At 45.6% G+C, this 24599-nt stretch overlaps 1 protein-coding gene across 1 annotated transcript; it reads right to left on the reverse strand.

Moving 5' to 3' along the window:
• Nucleotides 1-1877: 1877 nt before the first annotated feature.
• Nucleotides 1878-6845, reverse strand: Ppp1r15b (protein phosphatase 1 regulatory subunit 15B). Its single transcript, XM_032914951.1, has 2 exons — nt 4526-6845; nt 1878-2219 (listed from the first exon to the last, which is right to left on the reverse strand). The coding sequence occupies exons 1-2, from the start codon at nt 6374-6376 to the stop codon at nt 1938-1940; spliced, it is 2133 nt and encodes a 710-aa protein (XP_032770842.1). The 5' UTR covers nt 6377-6845; the 3' UTR covers nt 1878-1937.
• Nucleotides 6846-24599: the final 17754 nt, after the last annotated feature.

A 24599-nucleotide genomic window follows, 5' to 3' on the forward strand; every position in this document is an offset into this window, starting at 1 on the left:
TGGAGTTCACAAAAGGCAGGTGCACAAAATCCACAGAAATGAGGATTCTCGAAAATAAGCCTAAGGTTTCTAGTACTGCACTCTTCCTACTGTGTGTGGATTGACATCTGACACCACTGAGGCAGACCTTAGAGCACATCAGGCGGAATAACCAGGAGATTGTAAACTGAGGTAGTTACCCTGCCAGTTCTTGTGAGAAAAGCTCATCCTCACGACCAATCCAGAGCGCTTCTCTTTAGTGCACGTTTAGTCCCAGGGTAAGGACTGGGACTAAAAAGCTGCGCATGCACAAGAGGTGAAGCTACCTGAACAAGCACGCCCAATCACCACACTCTATTCAAAAGCAAGCTTCGGGGAGGACACTAAGACTTTGTGGCTGTTCTATCTGTATTTCTGCTTTGCTTCTCTCTATCTAAGGTAGAACACAACCGACCTGGATTTGACCTTTGTATTTGACATTTCATACTTGAAAACTCAGAACTGTACAATCCAAGTTTAGAGGGTCACTAAGACAGGTTTGAAAAGTGCCAGTGCTGAGGCAGGGTATAAGTAACACTGGTTTTAAGATACATACAACAAATTTCTGAGATGTCTCCTACATACCTCCTAGAAAAACTCTAGGCTTCTAAGTTTAAAAACTAAAAGTCTACAATGCAATGATCACTTCCCAGAGTGCTTTACAATCTTTGCCCATTCTTGAGAGCTACAAAAGCCACATTCAACTGGAGCTACAACACACAGAAGCCTTCTAAATGGAGTTTGCACAGGAACCAAATACATTACATGTTAAAGTTTGGCAGACCAGCTGGGCAACAGGGCATATGCCTTTAAGAAGCATACCAACACGGCTTCCCAGTCAAGAAAGTACTGTACTTGTGGGTTTGTGGCAGTCCTTGGAAATATCTTAAATAGACCTAGATATAGAAAAACATCTGGAAGTATGGCACATGCCATGTGCAATCCAAACAGAGGACAAGAGGATCTCTCCAAGTCATCCTTGGCTAAGTAATGAGTTCAAGGCCAGCCTAGACTACCAAAACACAAACAAACCAAAAACCAACACAAGTATAGCTCCACACTCAGGAGGTTGAAGCAGGAAGACTGCCATGTGCAAGGTCACAGTGAGACCCTGCTTCAATCCCCTGTTTCAAAATATAAAACAGACATACAAATATATGAAAAAAAAAACATATAAAACCCATTGATTTTAGAATAGAAAAAGCATACAAGAACTCAGTTTTTAGATAAGTATGCATAATTTGAGTTAGGACTGAATATGAGGCTTAAACCTTATGGTTATCCAAGACTTTTTTTCTCTCCTTGCAGTACTGGAGACTGACCCCAGGGCCTTGCACATGTAGGCAGGGCCCTCTGCTGCTGAGCTATATCCCCAGCTGAGTTCAAAATGAAAAGGTCTTGCTAAACGCCCCACGCTGGCTTTGAGCTGAGTTCCAGGCAGACCTGGCACTGTCTCTCCTCCTGCCTCTGTCTCCACAGTAGCCTGTGTTCTGTTCTGCTTGCTCTCTAGGACCACATAGCCCAGCTGGCCTGACCAGCCTCTGCCTCCAGAAAAAATATTTTGAAAGTGCAGAATTAAACTCAAAGGGCCCCTCTCACCTCAGGTTAGCAGAGGATATTTAAAAACACTTCCAGCTGGGCATGGTGGCACAGGAAACAGAGACAAAAAGATACCGATTTCAAGGCCAACCTGGTCTACATACATAGACCTAGGCCAACTATGCAGTGAGACCCTCTCAAAAAAAACAAAACCCACATCCAACTATATAGGAAAAGAAAGGATTAAAGATTAGAGATCCTTCATTATTGGAGTTGTGTGTTTCTAATGAGACACATTACCCAAAAATAACTAAACTACATCACTAGAAACAAGTTGTTTCTTTAAAAACATGTCCAAGGACAGCTGCCAGTGTTTGTTTTTAAGAGAAACCTCTCAAGTAAGAGATGGAGTGGGTGAGGGCTGCAGGCTGCTCCCTCTGCTTAGCACTGCTATACAACAGTAAGTCCTTTGAAACATGGTCTTGCAGTCTACTAAACACTCTTTCTCTGTGCTCAAACGTCAAGCAGTAGCCAATGGCGACTTCTGTTTCCTGAATTCGTTTCTGGAACCTGCATCCATCCCTTGCAAATTCTTCCCATGGTCCTTTGCGATCCTCATCACCACTTATATAATACTCAGTAACTTCTTCAAGGAAGGTTACCTAGAAAGACAAAAACCATTGTGAGTAACTCTAGGATCTTAGGATTAATACCACATCGACAGCAAAAGGGCTGGATCTCTTGCCCACACAGAAGAAGTTAGTTGGGAGCTGTTTCTCCGTTTGTTTGCTGTCAGCCTTAGAGAAATACAGAAATACCATCTGTTAGAATTCTTTCCCAGCAATGACAAAGCACTCAAAGAATGACCACAATGGAGACAACTTAGTAAGTCAAGGCCCATCCCTTGACCCCAGCAACTGAAACTGAAGTGGGACAATCAGGAGAATGAAGCCAGAATGCTTTATGTAAGATCCTGTCTTAAAAAAAAAAAAAAAAAAAAAAAATCAACTCCAAAAGTAAATAGTAGCTCTAAAGCATGTTTAATAGTTACATCAGCTAATCCCACCGAGGCCCACGGCTTTCCTTCCCTTTACATCAGGCCAAGGAATGCCCCTGAGGACAATTAGTATGCATGTAACACCTTACTAGATATTGCAGTCTAATGCTTACCCAGTCACCAAGAGAAATAAAAATAAGCACTTTTATACTGTGTACCAAATGCCAAACTTCTTTCAAACAATTTTACAGATTTTCTCATTTGAGCCCCATGAGCTATGAACAGGTATCACCACCATTGTACACAAGGAGCCAGATGCCAGGGAGCAGCGGAAATCCCATGGCATCTAAGTGCTATAATAACCAGGATTCCAAAGTCTACAATCTGCTGTTTGTCAGAACACAGAGTATTTCACACTCCATGATCCCAAGGCCGCCCTCTAAAACTGGAGGATACTCATTATTCTCAGTTAACGGATGGCAGGAGCCAAGGCCTGTCAAATAACTGCCATAGCTGACACAACCTCATCTAAGTGTGGGTTCTCGCTCAGACAACCATCTTAAACTAAACTGAGACACCAGGTTGCCCTTAGCTATTCAAAGGCATGGAAATGATTTATGAGCTTTATTTACTCATTTTTTTGGTAACTTGGGCTGGCTGTGTAGCTGGCTTAGTGGTAAGATGAATGTTTAATGTGCAACAGGTCCACAATTTCAACCCTCACCATCACAAGACAAAACAAGTCTTCTACACAGATCTTAGTATCCCCACTGGGTAAGAAAGTAGATCAGGGGCGTGAGAGAGCCCCTAAGTCTAGTCTGGTTGCCCTACCCCAGCGACTGCCATCTCAGCCCTAACTGGAGCAGTGCAGAGCAAAGCCGAGGTCTTCAGGGCCAAGTGCTGTGTTTCTTGCCTATTCTCTCAATAGCAGTTTGTCTATCCTGAAGAGGGTAATGAGAGCTGATCAAACCTCATTATAAAGAATTCATTTATAATTATAAACAAACATAGAGGCTCTCTCATCCTAAAATCTACTCTTTAGCATGACTTATTATGCCACTATAGGAAGATCCAAGATTACTACCATTTAGATATGTCCCAATAAAGTTTCTAGGAAAGCTGGGTCCTTCAGACCCAGGAGCTTGCTTACTCACACACCGTCCATTTGCCAGGCACTGGAGCTGCAGCTGAGTAAGCAGTAAGAGAAGTTAAACAGTGACTCTAAACATACCATACCTGCCCCCATGAAGTTTTAAGCAAGCCCATAGGCTCACAATTATCCCTGCACTTGGGAAACTGAGACACCAGGCTCAAAGGCCAGCCTGGACTTCACAGTGAGGTCTTGTGTTATATAACACGACCTAAAAAAACAAACTGTGCTGGAAGTTCTGGCCAGCTTGGGACACAACTGGCTGAGGGCAGGGTGTTTGTTTTATATATGTATTTATTTAGAGATAAAGTCCCACTCATACATCTGGCTAGTCTGGAACTCACTAGATAGACCAGCCTAGACTCCCAAAACTCCAAAAACCCCACTTGCTTCAAAAGTGCTGGCATTACAGGCACACACCACAATAACTCCTTCTGTGCAAACAACTAGACAAGCCTAATTTGCTACTTGATAGTATTATTCCTCTGGATTTCAATGGACAAGAATAAAGACACAATAGCCAAGAAAATGAAACATTACATGCACCCAAATAAAATACATGCAAACCACTCTAATCTTCAGGTTCTACCAACCAAAATGACAACCCTAGTAACATCTAATGCTGGCATCTTCCATTTGGACAAAAACATTTCTCTCTATTGGGAAGAAGGGTCACACTTGAGTATTTCAGAATTCAAGCACATGAACTCAGAGGTCTTCCTCAAAAATATGCACAACTATGCCTCCACAGGAAAAGTTATTCTTCTACAGTAACCATATCAAAATACAACAAATTATTAGTCATGTAAAAGGAAACAAACCTTTTTTCTCTTGATATGGGTGTATCTTTCTCCAGAAAGTGCCTCACCCAGCCCACAGCCTGGACAATTGTCTTCTTGGCTCTCTAACAGTTTTGCCTCACAAGAAAGTAAGGTCTGATGCCCAGAAAAGACCACTGTGGCCTCAGAAGATGCCTTCGAGTCCTGACTGCCTTTCCAGCTCTTCCCTGATGTTTGGAAAGGAGCCTTAAAATTTAAAAGGTTGTAGGGGTCCTCAGAATTACAGAAAGAGTTCCACAATCTAAGATTTTCTGCTTCATCTGCACTGGATTCCCAGTCATCCTCCTCCCCGGAACTCTGGTCAGGGGTCTCAGGAAGGAGTGTGGCCTGAGAACTCCCTACATCAGAGTTGCCAGACCAGGACTTCTCTGAATCAGATGGGTCTCTGGGGGCAATTCTGGCAGCAGTCTGAATTGTGGCTGTAAAGTTTTGGGGGTTGTAAGGATCTACACTGTAGAAAGAGTTCCAAAGGTGAAGCCCTTCGGAGTCTTGTTCCATGTCTGATTCAGACAGGGAGCCATCACTATCAAAACCATCATCCTCAGGTTCCTCATCCCAATCCTCACTTTCAGAATCGGAGCTGGTGTCCAAGTCACTGGAGGCTCCTCCCAAAATATAATCTATCAGTTTGTTGGTACAAGCTGGTCTGGTAGAGACTGGAAGGTTACCCCCTATGTCTGAGTAGTCTTCACATTCTTTTTGCACACTTAACTCACAAGACAGACTGCTTCCCTGGGGGCTCTGTGAAACTTCCTCAACCACCAATTCTACTTTTTTCTCAGTGGGCTGCGGGCTGGCTCCAGCAGGGGAGACTGCCTGTGCTGCCTTATCTGTGCAATGTTGCGGATCCATCCGGAGAAGGCAGTGCTCCTCCTCCAGGCTATGATAGCCATTGTCTTGGTCAGGGGTGGGTAACTCTTGCCCCTTGTTTGCCTGAAGGAATTCTAGCCGTTTCATCCGAAGGTGGTGGATTTCCGGCAGGCCTTCTGTAGAGAGGGGCGGACACCTCCGCCAGGCAGTTGCCGACATCTCAGCACACAGCGGCTGAGGGTGACAAGCATCTTCAGAAAGGTAGCAGCTCTCTGGGGATAGTGTTCGGAAATCCACAAGTTGGCCACCTCCGACGCTGTTCTGACAGCGCAGCTCTAACTGGGGAAGGCAGTCCAGGTAGGAAGGGTTCAGGAGATAGGAAACTACCTTGAAATTGCCCAAGCTCTGAGTACTCAGAGGCCCAGAGGATGAAGAGCCAAGTTCTCGGTGGGAGACTAGACCGGTTTGAAGACTACCGGGCAGCAACTCCACTCCCCACAGCTGCTGCTCCAAGAGGAAAGTGTGCGCTGTAGAGTCTAAAGCTCTTTCCTGGGCCTTGAATTTCAATTCCAGGTCTGAGGACGAGCACTGCCACTGGAGTCCCTCCTCTAGCCAATCAAGAGACCTGACAACCAAGTCTTCCGAAGAAGAGTCTAGCCGCAGAGAATTCAAAGATTTCTGCACTGTGGGAGCGGCTGATTCCTCCCGTCCTCTCAAAGCTCTTAGAGCGCTGTAACTTGCTGAAAAATCTAGCCATCTGGTCGGAATCATGCCACCGAAAAGCTGACTCCAAATAAGCAGCTTCTGGAGCAAGCTAGGGAGCAGGGCAAGGAGCTGGGAAAGCAATTTGGTCCAGTACCTGGTCCGAGGCTCGGGCCGGGCGGAGACCTCGAGATTTGGTCGAGAAGAAGGCTTCGGGAACTCGGAAGTGCAGGCGTGCGAACGCCGAAGGAAGGGCAGCCGGAACCAGGAGCCCATCCGAGAGGTAGGCCGCTTCCGAGCCCTATGTGTTCCCGTCTCCATCTCCTTTCCTTGGCAACTTCTCGGGCACGAGTACGGAGCTCAGCGGCGTCAGAGCGGGCAGGGTCCGAGGCCTACACAGTCTTAGCCTTGCCCAGACACGGAATGGGTACTGCATTCCGATTCCCGCGCCAGCAGAGGCCCAGAGAGCGGCGGCTTCCGTAGCGAGCGATGTACCGTACGGCCGGGCGGCCCGCGCAAGCGGTGGCGAAGGCGACTACGTCCATCTCGGCGAGAAAGGAGGCGCCCTAGTGCGTGTGAGACCGCTCCACCATAGAGAAGACCCCTCACACGGCAGCGGCGGCGACGTTTCCGGAGACCCCGGCCCACACGGAGGCGCGAAATACACAGACGTTAGGGCTGGGTGGCGGGCGAGAGCAAAAGGAAGCGAAGCTCAAAATGGCCGCAGCCGCAAACCCGGAAGCTGCAAGACGAAACGGACGACCGAGGGCGTCTACTCCTACGGCCCAGCGCCGCCTAACGTCTTTTGCTGAACCCCACCCTCAGCTCCCGGGAGGCGGGCTTGCCTCACCCTCGTGCGTGGCCGCTGATTGGCCGAGCCTGTAGTCCCTGTCGGCTTCCTTACTCAGGGCAGAGCAGGCTCGCACGCGGCAAGTTGCATCAGCCGGACCTAGGATATGCGCATGCGCAGTCAGTTCGTTCTGGTCTCCTAGGAGACTCCGCGCTCCACCCTCTGGGTTAAAGGGAAGGGCTCGGGGATGTGAGTGGGTTTCAAGAGAACCTGAGAATTCCCCGGAGACCTTTTTTTATGGATCGGGCACACTAGGCAACGTACCCGATTATCTGATACGTATATCGGTCTTCTCGAATTAAGGGCTTAAGGAGACAGGAGTTAAATGATGTGTGCACTGCCGTATAACCAACTTGTGCAGGACACAATTACCCCTAGTGAATAACAGTAGTGAGAAACTCAAGTGACAACTCAATCACTCATGCTTTCCTGTCCCCTCTGCTTTAGGATTTCTAAGTCTCTAACATGGCCTGTGGCCTCATTTGGACGTCTTTCAGCGTCCATTTGACAAAATACCACTCAGCTAAGAAAAAGTGGTGTTACTGACAAGCTGAAGTCACAGGTGGTAAGAGTATCCATAACTGTTAACTCAGCTTCTCAGGAACAGCGAATTCAATTCAATTTCCTCAAGAACCACAGAGTATAGTGCCCAGTGAAGGAAAACACATTGGTGATTTTTGTCCTCTGAAAAATATTGGCCGATTAATTTTAATTGCTGTAATAAGGGAAGGATTTTGTTTGTCTGAAACAGATTTTACTCTGTAGCCCAGGCTGCCCTCAAACTAATCACAATCTTTCCTGCCTCAGCCTCCCAACCAAGTACTGGCTGTGAATTTGGTCTCTTTTCTTTCTTTTCCTTTTCTTTCTTTTCCTTTTCTTTCTTTCTGTCCATTCCTTTTCTTTCCTTCCTTTTTATCTTTTCTTACTTATCTATTTATTATTTGAGGTGGGGGGTCTCTCTACAGAGTCTTTTTTTGAGGCAGGGTCTCTCTGCAGAACACTGGCTGTCTGGAACTGGCTATATAGACCAGGCTGTCCTTAAACTTACAGAGATCAGCCTGTTTCTGCCTCTCTGGCATAGAGATTATAGGCGTGAGCCACCACGCCCGGGTCTTTAGTTCACTTTCTTATTCTCATTTTAATTCACAGTGCAAAGACCAAGTGGCTATCCCAGAGGGTAGTAGTTAAGACTAAGGAGGAAGGGGTTGGGGATTTAGCTCAGTGGTAGAGCGCTTGCCTAGGAAGCGCAAGGCCCTGGGTTCGATCCCCAGCTCCGAAAAAAAAAAAAAAGAACCAAAAAAAAAAAAAAAAAAAAAAAAGACTAAGGAGGAAGCTTGTTGGGGCACTGGGGGAGGGGCAGCTGATCCTCTTTCCTGAAACCAAGAGTTTCTCCTGTTTACACCACCCACAATATCTTATTACTTATGTCTGGAAGTAAGTGGTTTCTTAATCCTAAAAGCTTTAGAAAAAATCGTATCAGTAATGAGTTCATTTACATAGTAGCAAGGAAATCCAAGTATGCAAATGAATTACTGCCAGCTTCGGTTCCTTTTGGGGTGAAGCTGAGACAATCATTCCTCTTTTAGTCCCTGGGTGAGGAGCTGTATTCCTAGGCAGATAGGGTAGGAACACAAACAGTAACTAATGTTCTGCTCTTGTTGTTTTCTACAATCCTCTATTGTTTACCACTGCCCACAGAATAAAGGCTCTGTTCAGCCTGCACTGCCCGAATGCTCTTGGCCTTCGGTTCTGCCGCTCCTCTTCTTGAGCACTAGACTAGTCCTTCCTCCTGGCCTTAGATGTCCAGGAAAGGCCTCACCTTTTCTTGTGGTATACCCACTTACACTCCCAGATTCAACTTGAAGGTCAATGTCTGCTTGAGGCCCTCCATGACCTTACAGGTCAGAATCTGTTGCTCCTTTTCAAGGCTAATTCACACCTTTTAATAGAGCTTAACAGATTGCACGGGCCCTTCCTGTAACTGTTCTCTCCAGGCCAGTAATAAAGAAAGAACTGTACCAACGTCTTCAACTTCCCAATGACCAAGAATTGTTTTCTCTAGAAAGTTCCCTCAAGTTGGTTTTTAAATGACACATGGGAACCTCTGCTGAGTACGCCATTGTGGGCATCTCTGCAAACACCACAACCAGCAGAGTAATGATTCGAGTGGGGCTAGAAAGATTCCCAGTTCAGCATGACTCAGTAACTGGTTTTGGTTCAAACTTCTGGAGTCCTACACCAGGCAGTTTATTTTAGGCAGATTTAAGAACAGTACCTTTGGGGTTGGGGATTTAGCTCAGTGGTAGAGCGCTTGCCTCGGAAGCGCGGGGCCGTGGGTTCGGTCCCCAGCTCCGGGAAAAAAAAAAAAAAAAAGAACAGTACCTTTGGGGAGGGAATGGGGGGGGGGGCTTCCTGTTGTAACACAATCCTGTGTGCACAAGGAGGCACAGTTACATCAGAACTCTTCTCAAACTACATGTTATTTCTTCCCTTAAGATGGGTTCTATTGTCAGGCCGCATGCATTCTCTTACGGGCCTGGTGGGTGGGGGGATTCTGGCATGGCCTCAGTCATACAGAAATCATCTGGACCATTAGTGACCTCTGGTCCTGCTCTTGGGAGCTTGGGGAGCCCCTGGCCATAAAGACAGTACAGGGATCCTGGAGGCTACCCTTCACTGCCAGCCTCCTGTGTGGAAAAACATTATACATCTATTCCACTGACTTTAGCATTCCAGCAGTTTCCTCAGTGCTGTTGGTGAGGGCAAGGATCTCCATGCTCCCAAAACCCTATGCTGAACTAAATCACACGACAAAACTTCCCATCACCCCTAAAAGGTTCTAAAAGGCCAGATCTTCCTTTTGTTCTAGGGATTGGTCTGGAGAGAGTCCTCAGGGGACTTTAAGGGAGGTGTGCTCCTGAGTTTGCTTTCAGAAGAGTCGCCTCAACGCTCCCCCCACCCCCACCTTTCTCTTTTCTTTCTTCTCTTTTAAGATTTACTTATTTTTGCTTTATGTGAGCCAGTATTTTGCCTGCCTGCCTGCCTGTGCCCTCCGTGCATACCTGGTGCTTGGAGAGGGCCTAGGACCTGCAGTACAGGTGTTAACAGTGCTCTTAACCAATGAGCGGTCGTCTCCCGCTCCCATCCCCCCCAACACACACACACACACACACACACACACACACACACACACACACACACACACACACTGAAGCTGCTCTCCGGGTTAAAGGGAAGGCCCCCTCCTGTAACTGTGTCCTTTCTGTCTAATGCTCTCCCTTCTACCTCAAGGCCCACTGATGGCTGTGAGGCTTTTTCACTCAAATACACCTTTCCAGACTGCAGCTGCTTCACATATGTTATTAGACTAGCCTTCCAGATGACCAAACCTCACACCCCACCTGAAGTGTTTTCAGTGGGTTAAACCACTTGCTCCTAAAATCGATTTCCTTAATTTGTTTTTCTTTTTAATACTGAGGCTTGAAGGTGTAGTGTAGTGCAGTGGTAGAACCTTGGAAGCCCAAGTTGATCCCCAGCCATGCAAAACTAAGTCAATGAAAACAAACACAGCTTTCTTGAGTGGCCTTTCTCGTCCCTGTGCTGTTTTCATTGTAGTGTTTTCACTCTTCTTACCTTGGAAGCTATCCTGGGTGGGATAGGCAACCAAAAAGCATTTAAAGGCTGTGAGAATTCTAGGGTTTGCCTGGCAGCCTTGGTGGGAAGAGAACGGTGAATCAGCCTTCTGGCCAGAGGGCAGAGGGCCACTCTATTCGCAGAGATAAGCAACTTGGCAGCCAGCATGCTAGCTGCTGAAGACAAGAAGTCCTTGGACTGACAGACTGACTGGCACTTTGGCAGAAGACGACTAAAGACTTGTTCGTTATATTTACTTTTAAAGACGTTGCCAGGCCTCAGCTAAAAGGCGCACGGCTTTTGATTGTATTTTCCAAGTCTTTTCTCATCCCGCACATCCCTCACTGTTCAGTCCTCACGTCCTGATTTCGCTCCTCTGCTTGTTTTGTTGTTGTTTAGTTTTTTTAAAGCTCCACGTTTAAAAATGATTTATTTGTTTTACATGCACTGGTATTTTGCCTACATGTGTATCGGATCCCCTGCAACTGGAGTTACAAACAGTTGTGAGCCGCCATGTGGGTGCTGAGAATTGAACCCGGGTTCTCTGGAAGAGCAGCCAGTGCTCTTAAGCTCTGAGCCATCTCTCCAGCCCCCTGTTGTTTAGTTTTTTAATTTTCTAAGTCAGAGCCTCACAATGTAGACCAGGCTAGCTTTGGACTCATCCATCCCCCTGCTTCAGCCTCCCAAGTGCTGGGAATACAGAAGTGTGCCCCCATGACAGATGCCGTTCGCTTACTTAACCTCTCCGGGAACCACAGCCATTGCGGACATCACTGACTTTATTTTATTCTATTGTAACCCATCGCCTTCACTTTTCTCCTTTCTCCGGTGTTAAAGCCACCCTCCTCCTAACCAGACCCGTGCTCCTACCTACAGCACCAGCATGTGAAGGGTTGAACCTGGAGGGTTGCTATGAGTTTGAGGCCATCCTGGGCTACATAGTGAGTTTCAAGTCTCTCCAGAGCGAAGCTCTGTCTCAACAAAACAGAAACAAAGCTCCCTTCTTCCTCTTGCCTCTCTCTTACTCCAACATTCTTCGCTGGCAAAATCCCCAACCGCATTGAACCCAACGACCTGCTCATTCCCTGCCTGCTGTCCTGCAGGGCATGCAGCCTTGCTGGGGAAGTCACTCAAGCTTGCTGACTGCTTGCATTCACACTGGACCACTAGCACCACCAATATTGAGTAGCCTACCATCGTCCCCTAGTTGTTCATTCAGTTTTTCCCAGGCCTGGAAGAGATGATTTCACAGTGGTCCCCCTTCCAGTTCCCAGCCTGCCCATAAATACACATTCTTGGCTTAGACTCCCACCTCATACTTCATTGAGAAAACATAAACCCACCTCCTTTTCCCTGCCTAATCCACCTGTAGCTGGACCTTTAATCTTATTATACAGCCGAGAAGCCTCCAAGATCCGAGCCCTTCATTTCAATTAAGGAACTTGACTCTGTTATCACTTCTCTGTAACACACAAGGTTTTCCTTCCGTAATAAACTGTTCAGGCTAACATACTTTGATGTAAATTACCATTTAAAACCCTCCTAGACACATTCTCCTCCAAGTTTCTTCATCTTATCTTATGTGTATGAATCTTTTTCATGCATATCTGTGTGCCAGGTGCATGCAGTGCCCGAGGGGACAGAAGGGGAAGCCAAAACTCCCTAGAAATGGAGTTACAGCCAATTGTGAGCCATCGTGTGGGTGCTGGGATTTGAACCACAGTCCACGTCCCACGAATTGCTTGTGCTCATGCTCTCCTCCTCTCCTGTTCTCTCTTAAAGCTACTCCAAGTTGGTGTTCGCCCTGCTCCGCCCACACGAGGCTGTGTTTAGGACTCTAAGAACACTTTAGTATATGCAATCTCTGAATTCTTTTTGTTGTTTTTCTCAAGTCAGGGTTTTCTCTATGTGGCCCTGGCTGTGCTTGAACTTACTCTGTAGACCAGGCTAGCTGGAACTCACAGAGATCCTCCTGCCTCTGCCTCCCAAGTGCTGCAATTACAGGCACCTACCACCTTTGCCTGGCTTGGTCTCTTGATTCTTTTTAAAGAATACACTGTTGCATCGGATCCCATTACAGATGGTTGTGAGCCACCATGTGGTTGCTGGGAATTGAACTCAGGACCTATGGAAGAGCAGTCGGTGCTCCTAACCACTGAGCCATCTTTCCAGTCCAGTCTCTTGATTCTTAAGGATTTAATTGTGCCCCCTCTAAGATGCTGCGGCCCTAACATCCAGTACTTAGGAATTGATACTATTTGGAAGTTGCTTCTTTACAAATGATCCTTTTTAAAAATAAGGTCATTAGGAGGAGCCCTAATCCAGTCAATAGAATCCTAAGGCAAAGAGGAATTAGACACAGTCATGTATCAGCCTGGGGAGGGAGCAGTGTGAGAACATTAACTCAGAGATTAGAGCAATGTATCTGGCCAGCAAATAACTGGAAACTAGAAGTGTAAAACACATTCTTTCTCACAGTCCTCAGAAGACATAGACCCCAGAGCCCTGGATCCTAGACTCCCTGCCTCACCCTCTTAGGTGGACAGGACTCCAGACCCGCACCACCATGCTTCTGAACAGCTTTGTTTCCCATGATAACCTTCACTTGGTTTTCCTAGGATTTCCCCTCCCCCTCCCCCTATAGTCCCTCCCCTCTCCCTCCCCCACCCCTCCCCCTCCTCCCGCTGCTCCTCCTCCCCCCTCCATTCTCTTCTGTTACTCTTTGTCCTCATACTGGTTTTTCTAGATTCTGTAACCTGGGTGGTTTCATCCCGTTCCAAGAATTTAAATGTCACTTGGATGCTGCAGACCTGGGCCTAAAGTCCAAACTATCTGCCCCTTTTGGGCTGCAGATTTCACTCCTGTTTTCCACTTGAACATCGATCAATCAGGCATGGCAAACTCATCCTGTCTTCCTCTCAGACACACTAACAACCACAAGCACACGCTCTACCACCGAGCTAGGCCAAGCTCCAGGGGTCACCCGCCCCTTCCTGTTGTGGGGGACTGAAACTGCTAAGCACTCTTCCTTTGCGCTCACCTCCCCTGTCCCTGTCATTCTGTGTTTCTGGGTATTGATTGGAATAGAACTCCACACATGCAGGTAAGTGGCCCTGGAATGTCATTTTAAAGTGAAAGTTAAAGCACAGCTGGTGGCACAAACTTGTGACCCCAGTCCTCAGAGGTCTGTGACCGGATGATAAGGAGTTCAGGGATGTGCTGGGATACATAGGGAGTTAAAGGTTAATCTGAGCTACCAGGGCAAGTTAAAGGTTAGCCTCAGGTACATCGTGACACCTGGACTTGAGTTGGGGGGATGGGGACAGAAATAAGGTTATCCTCAGCTACATTGTGACACCTGGACTTGAGTTGGGGGGATGGGGACAGAAAGAAGGTTAGCCAAGCTACATTGTGACACCTGGACTTGAGTTGGGGGGATGGGGACAGAAAGAAAGGAAAAAGAGAGGGAGGAGGGAATGAGAGCACTGGCTCAGTTAAGATGTCTCCTTCGTGGGCTGGAGAGATGGCTCAGTGATTAAGAGAACTGACTGCTCTTCCACAGGTCCTGAGTTCAAATCCCAGCAACCACATGGTGGCTCACAACCATCTGTGATGAGAGGTGATGGTCTCCTCTGGTGTGTTTGAAGACAGTTGCACTATACTCATATATAATAAATAAATAAATCTTAAAAAAAAAAAAAAAAAGATGTCTCCTTCGTGACACACTCCTCCCCTTCTCCCTTGTTCAGTCTTGCCCATGCCACACTAACCATGTAGAAACCACAAGGTTTGGTGAGTACTGGTTCCTGCACCACCCCGAAGACAGTAAAATCCAGGGACTTTCAAGGGCAGGTCTTGGCCTTCCCTCTGGCTAAACCTTTAGATTACATCCTAAAGCTGGCCACCAAGGTCTGCTACCTTATTTGGATACTTCCTTATGCCTGACTCTACAACTCCAAGGTCCAGCTATCAAAACACTGAGGATCAGCAATCAAAAGTCATTATCTGGCTACACTGGCTAACCTGCCCAATCAGGTCTTACCAACTCACAGCCGCTCATACTTCCCCCTTTTCTCCCTGAAAAGTGGTCTATCCAGAGGCAGCTCCCCATCTGCCATTGTCCCTCCAGGGTCATAAATCACCTCAGTGCAGAGAATTTGGTGTCTGGGTGTTTTCTGTGCCGACTCTGAGGCCCCTTCAGTAGTGCTATTTGGAGAGATTATAGAACCTTTAGGATGCTTGGCATTACTGGAGGAAGTACATCACCGGGGTGGGCTTTGGGAGTTTATACTTCCTGTTCTCTCCCCGCTTGGGCTTTGAAGGTGAGGTCTCTCAGCTTCCTGCTCAGGCCATCTGCTGCCATCACCTGCTGCCAAGCTTCCACTGCCATTACGGACCCTCACTCTGGAACTATTAGCCCAAATTAACTTTCTTCCTTAAGTTGTATATAGTGACGGTATTTTGTTATAGCAACAGAAAAGGGACCAATATATCACCCCAAGTGTGTACTGCTCCTGGGGCTGCTGAGGACTCAACGCTCACTTGCTTTTCCATGCTCTCTCTCTCTCTCTCTCTCTCTCTCTCTCTCTCTCTCTCTCTCCTCCTCGTTTTAAAAAAAGATATATTATATACACAGTATTCTGCACATATATATCTGCATGTCAGAGGGTATCAGATCCCCACTACAGATGGTTGAGTCACCATGTAGTTGCTGGGAATTGAACTCAGGACCTCTGGAAGAACAGTCAGTGCTCTCAACCTCTGAGCCACCTCTCCAGCTCTCTTTCCTTCTCCTCCTTCTTCTTAGTCCCTTCTTTTTTTTTTTTTTTTTTTTTTTTTTTTTTTTTTTGGGGGTGGGGACCAAACCCAGGGCCTTGCGCTTCCTAGGCAAGCGCCTACCACTGAGCTAAATCCCCAACCCCTTAGTCCTCTTCTTAATCCTCTTCCTCCTCCTCCTCCTCCTCTTCTTCTTCCTCCTCCTCCTCATTCTCTTTCTCCTCTTTTTTTTTTTTTTAAAGATTTATTTATTATATTTAATATATCTGTAGCTTCCAACACACCAGAAGAGGGCATCAGATCTCATTACAGATGGCTGTGAGCCACCATGTGGTTGCTGGGATTTGAACTCAGAACCTCTGGAAGAGCAGTCAGTGCTCTTAACCACTAAGCCATCTCTCCAGCCCATCTCCTCTTCTTCTTTTTTAGTGTTCTCAAGACAGGATTTTCTCTGCTTAGCCCTGGCTGTTATGGAACTCACTATGTAGACAAGACTAGCCTTAAACCTCAGAGATCCCCACCTGCCTCTGCCTCTCAAGTGCCAGGATTAAAGGCACGAGCCACTACACTGGTCCTACACACTTAAGCACATACCCAAACCTTCACCAAAAATTGGGTTGGTGTTAATAACTTTTTTGTCTCAGAACTTTATATGTACCACAGTTTCACCCTAAATCTATTCGTATCAAACTTGTAGAGGTAGAGAGGGATTTTCTTTCCTCAATAGCTGAGTGCCTGGGAAAAGCCACTGGATGGATGCTCCTTACTGGCACAGGTGACAACCTGAGTTCAATCTTCAGGATGCACATGGTGAAGGGAAAGAACCAACTTCTGAAAATTGTCCTTTCAGCTCTGCATGCAGGCAGGCAGGCATACATACACACACACACACACACACACACACTGAGAGAGAGAGACAGAGACAGAGAGATAGAGACAAGAGAGAGGGAGGGAGGGAGGGAGGGAGGGAGGGGAGGAGAGAGAGAGAGAGAGAGAGAGAGAGAGAGAGAGAGAGAGAGAGAGAGAGAGAATAGTTTTAAAAACATTTAGCCAGGCAATGGTGGTACACACCTTTAATCCCAGCACTTGGGAGGCAGGGGCAGGTAGATCTTCATGAGTCCAAGACCAGCCTGGTCTACATAGTGAGTTCCAGGCCCATTAGGGTTACATATGAAAACCCAGTCTCAGAGAAAAGAAAAAACTGACACCCCAATGTCCCCTGGTCCCCACTTCCCGTTATCCAAATTCTGATGGCAGATTCTTCATGGGAATTCATTCCTCAATGAAACCAGTACAACCTCTAAGAAATCATGGTTGACTTAGGCAGAAAAAAAAAACAGATCTCATCTGAAAATATTAATTTTAAGAAAGTAGCTGTGTGGGGGTTGGGGATTTAGCTCAGTGGTAGAGCACTTGCCTAGCAAGCACAAGGCCCTGGGTTCGGCCCCCAGCTCCGAAAAAAAAGAAAAGAAAAAAAAAAAAAGAAAAAGAAAAAGAAAAAGAAAGTAGCTGTGTGGGGTTGGGGATTTAGCTCAGTGGTAGAACACTTGCCTAGGAAGTGCAAGGCTCTGGGTTCCGTCCCCAGCTCCGAAAAAAAGAACCAAAAAAAAAAAAAAAAGAAAGAAAGTAGCTGTGTGGATCAATTCTTGCTTTTTGTTCTTTGTAGATTTTATGCATCTGACTGCTTTGCCTCCATGTATGTATGTATGTATGTATGTATGTATGTATGTATGTGTATATATACGTTTGTGTACCGCAGGGTGCCCTCAGGGTTAAAGCGGGGCAGGACCAGATCCTCTGGAACTGAAGTTACAGACAGTTGTGAACGATCACATGGTGCTGGTGCGACAGGGGAAGGCAGTGCAGAGGCTCCTCCATCTTGTATTCTTGCCGAGGCCATTTCAGTTTTAACTAGAATTTGACCTCCTTGATGGAGAGAGAGCCTCATGGAAAACTGTCAAGCTGTGTCTCAATAACTACTGTGCTCTGCCAGGAATGAACGGTTCAAGGTTACTCTGACCCTCATCTTTCTTTGATGTGCCCTTAAAAACTCTGTATCCCTGAGCTTGGGCCCCAGAGACTTTTCAGGAGCACAAGACCACTCTGACTTTGGCCATCAGTAAAAAGGACAGAGAAGTTTTAATTGGCTTAATTGCTGTGGTGGTTACCAATAACTGAGGATCATTACACAGTTCCAGAGGCCCAGCTTTGGGTCTCAGCTCTCACTGTCAGCTCACAGGAGATCCACTGCCACCTTCTGGCCTCCTCAGGTCCCAGGCATGCAACGTACTTACATACATGTGGGTAAAGCACTCATGTGAACAAGTGTTTTGTTTTTTTTGTTTTTTTGTGACAGGATTTCTCCGTGTAGCTCACCCTGTAGACCAGACTGGCCTCGAACTCACAGAGAATCTGCCTTTGCTTCTGGAGTGCTGGGATTAAAGGTGTGCGCCACCACTCTAAATCTTCCTAAAAACACAATTTTAAAAATGGGTTTTAGAGCCCTAATATAGACATACTCCATACTGGACAAAGCTTACACTTTGAGGTTCATATACCTGGTCAGGGAGATGAAGCAGGAAGATCGGAAGTTCGGTGTCATCCTCTACTATATAGGAAGTCCTGAGGCCAGCCTAGGCATAGAGATCCTGTCTCAGAAAATAAAATAAAAGGCACAGTATACATACATACATACATACATACATACATACATACATACATACATACATACACATACAACTTCCACCATGGATTGTTTTCTATATTTTGAGACTGGCTTTTGCCATGTAGCCTACAAATGATTAATTCTTCCTCCTCCTGAATGCTAGGATTACAAGTCAGAATCCTTGTGCCTGTCTGTCCTAAATATTTAAACCCACACCTGTATTATATCTCAGGACTGATACAATGTGTGCCTGTGTAAACAGCTGTATCTCAGGACTGATACAATGTGTGTCTGTATAAGCAGCTGTCTTGGGGTATAGTTTTAGGAAATGAGTGATTACAAGGAAGAGTTTGTATCTGTTCAGTACAAATACATAGATATTTTTACAAATATTTTCCATCTGCTTGGCTAAATTCCAGAAGACAGAGTCTGAGAGCTGCAGGGACTGCTATGTTTGTTTCCATGGCTGCCTCCCTTGCATGTGAACTCCCTGAAGTCATTCACATACTTATGCTTTGAGTAGCCACAGTGCCTGACACCTCACCTGACCCTGAGAAGGTCACCAATGTTGTTTGCAGAAGAGATCAACCAGACCAGAGAGTTCAAGCCAGCAGAATTTCCTCACAATTTAGAATACTACCCAGAATTCTCACTTTTGAAATCCATACGAATCATTGTCCCCTGCCCCCCAAACCTCCGTTGGGTGACTTCACTTGTGTAGCCCAGCCCTGAGGGCTTCTTCTGTTTCTCTCCTCTCTGGCGACCTCTCTTTCCCAGTCCCAGTTCTCACTCCCTCAGGGGGGTCAGGTTTCCACCCCACTTGGCTTAGAAAAGTCCTTAAATGAGACTTGCCAGACTCAAGTTCAAACTTTTAAAAGCTCTACCGGGGCTGCAATGCTGTAAAACCACTTAGAAACACAGCGAGTAACACTTAGCTGTTTACTGAGGACAATTCCCCTGGAAGCCCCGCAAAATCCCCTCGTCTGAAACCTGACTCTCCACCAGCATGATTTTAAGACTTCTGGGCCACAATTCTGCTCTACGAGCTGTCAGCTGCCACGTGCCTCAAGGGGTTCCATCTTCGGTGTTATAAATTGGGACAGCAAGCTTTTCAAATGTAAAAGATTGTCTTGATCTATTTTTGGAACCCAGTCAGGGTCCTGATATAGGATCCAGCACACATTTCCAGAAGCATCCTTCAAGCTGTGTTCTCTGCAAATAGTGGTAAGGAACTAGGGAGCACCAATAGAGTCATTGTGTGATTGCTGGGAGAATCAGTGAGAGATATATACCTTCCAAGGTTGACAACAACTATATTAAGGCACTCCAAAACTATCAACCGTCATACTGAGAGACTGTTGCATGCTGCTTAAGAGATCTACCACAAGACCAAGGGATACACAAACCTATTGTAGTTGTGGCCAGAACCTGGACCCTGGCAGCCCTAACAAACAGGTTTTGAAGGACCCTAGTTCTTACTGAAGCATAAGCGCTATTAGGAGGCTTGGCCTGGTAGAAAGTAGGTACCCTAAGGGCTTTCTCCAGCTTCACACCCACCGCCTCAGGTCAAGATTAGGTCAAGTACCAGCTTCCCGCCTCAGGTCAAGGTTAGGCCAAGTTCCATTCTCCATTCACAGTTTTTGAGAGGAACAGGGACATTCTTGAAAATCTTGAAGAATGTACTGATAGTCACCTGACCCTCTGGTCCCAGATAGAGTTCGTTTTTGTTTTTGTTTTTTTTGTTATTTTCGGAGCTGGGGACCGAACCCAGGGCCTTGCACATGCTAGGCAAGTGCTCTACCGCTGAGCTAAATCCCCAACCCCCCCAGATAGAGTTCGAATGCATGTCATATGTTTGCTAGCCAATAGATTCAAAGGTCAATATGCTTAGACAATAAATTTAAACTGTAACTTTGATGATGTAACCTGTACCCTTAAAAAGTATAAAAACTGCTTGTTATAGCCATTCAGGGTCACCTTCCAGTCACATGCCATCAGGGGCTGATTAAAGGTCGACCCTGACGCTCTGGAAAATAAACCTCTTGTGTTTGCATGAAACTCCGTTCTCATGTCTCACTTGGGTGGGTGGGTGGGGTCTCCTGGTAGTTAAGACTCACATCAAGTCTTACAGTTTGACCACCTATCCTCAGTCGGCCAATTGAAGAAACAAAGCAATAGGAAAAAGCAGGCAAAGGGCATTTATTCAATTTGACTATGTTAGTAATATGACATTTATTAGGAAGGGACGCAAAGAGGTCCAGTGACCTCCACCTTTGGTGTCTTGACACGAAATTTAGATTTTTTTTAAATGTATATGGGTATTTTGCCTGCCTGTATGTCAGTGTACACAGGTGTCCTGCTGCCCACAGAAGCCAGAAGAGACTGTCTGATCCTCTGAAACTGGAGTTACAGATATTAAACCCAAGTTCTTTGGAAGAGGAGCAAGTGCTCGTAATCACTGTGCAATCACTCCAGCCACAAGGTTTTGTCTTAAAGAGAAGACAAGAACAGGACTGGAGCGGTGACTCGGTAAATAAGAGCATGTACTGCAAGAGCTTGCATGGTGCATGTGTGCATGCATCATGCAAGCATGGATGTTTGAGACAGGTTCTTATTGGGTGGCTTTGGATAGCCTGGAGCTCTCTATGTAGACCAGGCTGGTCTTGAACACATAGAGATCCACCTGCCTCTTCCTCCCTTGTGCTGGGGTTAAAGATGTGTGTCCCTATACCTGGCTATTCTGTTCTTGTAGAGAACTGGATTTAGTTCCCAGCACCCTCATTGCATGGCGCATAACTGCAACTCTAGCTCCAGAGGATCTGACATCTTCCATGGGTTCATGCACATATCCACACGCAGACATTTGCTATGTCTAGTGTGTTCTTAGTTCTCTTAACAGCTGTCTTAATGCTGATTATTGTGTTTCCAGTAGCTTTTGGAGTGTGTTTATTCTTACTTTCAGTCTGTAGTCTTTCTTTTGGTATCTGCTGTAAAACTTGATTAATGGCCATGAATTCTTTTAGCCAGCTTTTCTTATAAAAAGCTGTTTTTTTCCCTTCATTTTAATAGTGGTTTGAATAGAAATGGCTCCCATAGACTCCTGTGTTTGAATGCTTGGCCATAGGGAGTGGCACTATTAGGAGGTGTGGCCTTGCTGGAGAAGGTGGAGGTTTGTTGGAGAAGGTGTGGCACTAGGGGAGTGAACTTTGAGGTATCAAATGCCCAAAGTTAGGTCTAGTGTGATATTCACTTCCTGCTGCCTGATGATCTAGATGTAGAACTCTCAGCAACTTCTCCAGCGCCATGTCTGCCTGCATGCCTCCATGGTTCCTGTCATGACAATAATGGAGTAAAGTTCTAAAACTGTAAGGCAACCACAGTTAAAATAATTTTTTAAATAAGAGTTGCCATGGTCATGGTTTCTCTTTGAAGCAGTAAAACCCTAAGACAACTTGTGACTGATAGTTTTACTGGGTATAATAGTCTGTGTTACAGGCTATTTGAGCCTGTTTCTAGTAAGGGTGTGGCTCAGCCCTTAGCACACACTTTTGATCTTTCTGGTTGGGATACAGACACCCACTTAGTACACACCTTTAATCCCAAACGATGGTTAAGTTAGTTTGTAGAATGAAGCACCCAGTTTGAAAGCAATGCCTAATTGAGTAGCAGACAAAGTAATGAATCAGAAAAAGATTTAACAAAATAGGATATGCCCAACTCTCAAGAGGAGAGGAAAGGTAAGCTACATGAGGAAGAGAGTACAGTACAGGATACAGTAGAGTTCATGGGGAGCAGTGCAGTAGAGTTGAGAGGGGGAGTAGAGCTGCACAGAGAGGGAGAAGGAGGCAGCTTTACCCAGAGAGTTTTACAGAGACAGGATGAAGAGAGAACAAACTAGACACAGGTAAAGACAGAATGAGACAGAGAATGAGAAGGAGCCAGGAGATTAGAACAGATTGCCAAAGTTAGTTTGAGGCCAAGCAGAGCAATTCAGGAGAGGGAGAGAGAGAGAAGCCAGATTGAAAAAAAATCATCTTGGGGAGGAGTTTAAGCCAGAAGAACTGAGTTGAACCATCCAGTCAGAGTCAGAAAGAACAAGCAAGGGTGAGTTTATTCATCAGTAACTCTCAGAGGTTGAAAACATTCTGGGCCTAGATTAGATTATACGGAGGCTAGAAGCTTCCAGGAATAGGCCTAGGTTAACAGACTGAGGCTGAGACCTCAGAGTCATCAATTAGTCCAGGAATATAAAAGTTACGATAACAAGTCTGGGTTGGCATTTGTGAACTTTCAGAACTTGAAGTACATCACTTTAAATCTTCCTGGATTTTAAGGTTTCCGTTCAATACTCATTATTTTGAAGGAGTTCTCTCAGCTTTCAATGCCATTTCTGTGTTTGGGGTATTAAAATTTTAAAATATTATCTTTATTTTATGTGTGAGTGCTTTGTATATATATATATATATACACACATATATATACATATATATACAAATATATATACATATATATACATATACACACACACACATATATATGTATATATATATATATATATATATATATATATATATATATATATGCATAGCACACATGCTTGGTGGCAGCCAAAGTTATCAGATGCCTTGGAACTGAAGTTACAGAAGGTTCTGAGCTGCCTTTGGGTCCTGGGAACTGAACCCAAGTCAGCAGCAATTTCTCTTATCTACTGAGCCATCTCCCTGGCCCCATTTAGTATTTTTAAAAAGATTTTATTTGATATATTTTTGTGTATGTGTATATGCACCTGTGGATATGAGTGCAGGTACCCATAGAGACCAGAAGAGGGCATCAGATCCTCTGGAGCTGGATTATAGGAGACTGAACTACCTAACACGGGTGCTGGGAGCCAATCTCAGGTTCTCTAAGTTAGCAATAAACATTCTTAACTGCTGGGCCATCTTTCCTGACCGCATTTTGTATCTTTTTTTAAACGATTTATTCTATATAAGTACACTGTAGTTGACTTCAGATACACAAGAAGAGGGCATCAGATCCTATTACAGATGGTTGTGAGCCACCATGTGGTTGCTAGGATTTGAACTCACGTCCTCTGGAAGAGCAGTCAGTGCTCTTAACCGCTGAGCCATCTCTCCAGCCCCTGCGTTTTGTATTTTTAAAAAAATATTTATTTATTTAATGTATACGAGTACACTGTAGCTATCTTCAGACACACCAGAAGAGGGCATCAGATTCCATTACAGATGGTTGTGAGCTACCTTGTGGTTGCCGGGAATTGAACTCAGGATAACTGGAAAAGCAGTTAGTGCTCCTAATCTCTGAGCCATCTCTCCAGCCCTGCATTTTGTATTTTTTTTTTCTTTTTCCTTTTTTTGGAGCTGGGGACCGAACCCAGGGCCTTGCGCTTCCTAGGCAAGCGCTCTACCACTGAGCTAAATCCCCAACCCCTGCATTTTGTATTTTTAACTATAAATTGACATGGTCATTTTTTAAGACCTCCCTATTTGGTATCCTCCATGCCTCTGACCTAGGGGGACATCTATTTCCCTGGATTTGGAAATTTTTCTTCTACGGTATTACTGAAGATACGTCCCAGGCTCTTGGCATGAATCCTTCTTTTTTTTTTTTTTTTTTTTTTTTTCTTTTTTTCGGAGCTGGGGACTCAAACCCAAGGCCTTGCGCTTACTAGGCAAACGCTCTACCACTGAGCTAAATCCCCAACCCCCCTTTTTTAAGCATTATTTATTTTATGTACATGAGTACAGTACACTGTTGCTGTCTTCAGACACACCAGAAGAGGGCATCAGATTCCATTACAGATGGTTGTGAGCCACCATGTGGTTGCTGGGAATTGAACTCAGGACCTCTGGAAGAGCAGTCAGTGCTCTTAACCACTGAGCCATCTCACCAGCCCCCGAATCCTTCTCCTTTTATCCCCATAATTTAAATGTTTGGTCCTTTCCAGGGTGTCCCAAAGATCCCAGATGTTCCATTGCTGTGTTTTAAGTTTTCTCATTTTCTTTGACTGACTCGATTCTTCTACCTTGTCTTCAAGCCCTGATACTGTCTTCATATGATCCACTCTGTGGATGAGGCCTTCCATTGAGTTTTATATTTGATCTGTTGAGCTTGGACGTGTGTAAGGTGTGATAGCCATGAGTGTATGTTTGTGCTTGTTTGTTACTGTGGGTGTAGGCATATACATGCCACAGTGTACACGTGGAGGTCAGTGGATAACCTTCTGTTGTCTGTCTTTACCTTTCTGCCTTGTTTGAGTCAGGTTCTCCTTCCTGCTGAACTGCAAGCTTCCACAGATTCTCCTGTCTCTGCCTCCCATCTCCCCTAGTGTATATTAGATCACAGACACTTGCCCTACTACATGCTGTGTTTACATGGGCTCTGGGGTTCCAAACGGGTTTCCACACAAAGCGCTTTTAGTCTCTTGGCCACCTCCCTACACTTCCCTCCTCCACCGTGCTTTTAATTTCAAGTTTGGGTTTTCTTCAGTGTTTCTGTCTCTTCTCTGAATTCTATTTTTATAACCTGTGTTGTCTACCCATTTATTTCAGTTCTTTGTGTTTCCTTAGAATTTGCTGGGGACTTTATTCCTGTCGTGTTTA

The sequence above is a fragment of the Rattus rattus genome, chromosome 10 (assembly GCF_011064425.1).
Source record: "Rattus rattus isolate New Zealand chromosome 10, Rrattus_CSIRO_v1, whole genome shotgun sequence".
Classification (NCBI taxonomy): Eukaryota; Metazoa; Chordata; class Mammalia; order Rodentia; family Muridae; genus Rattus; species Rattus rattus.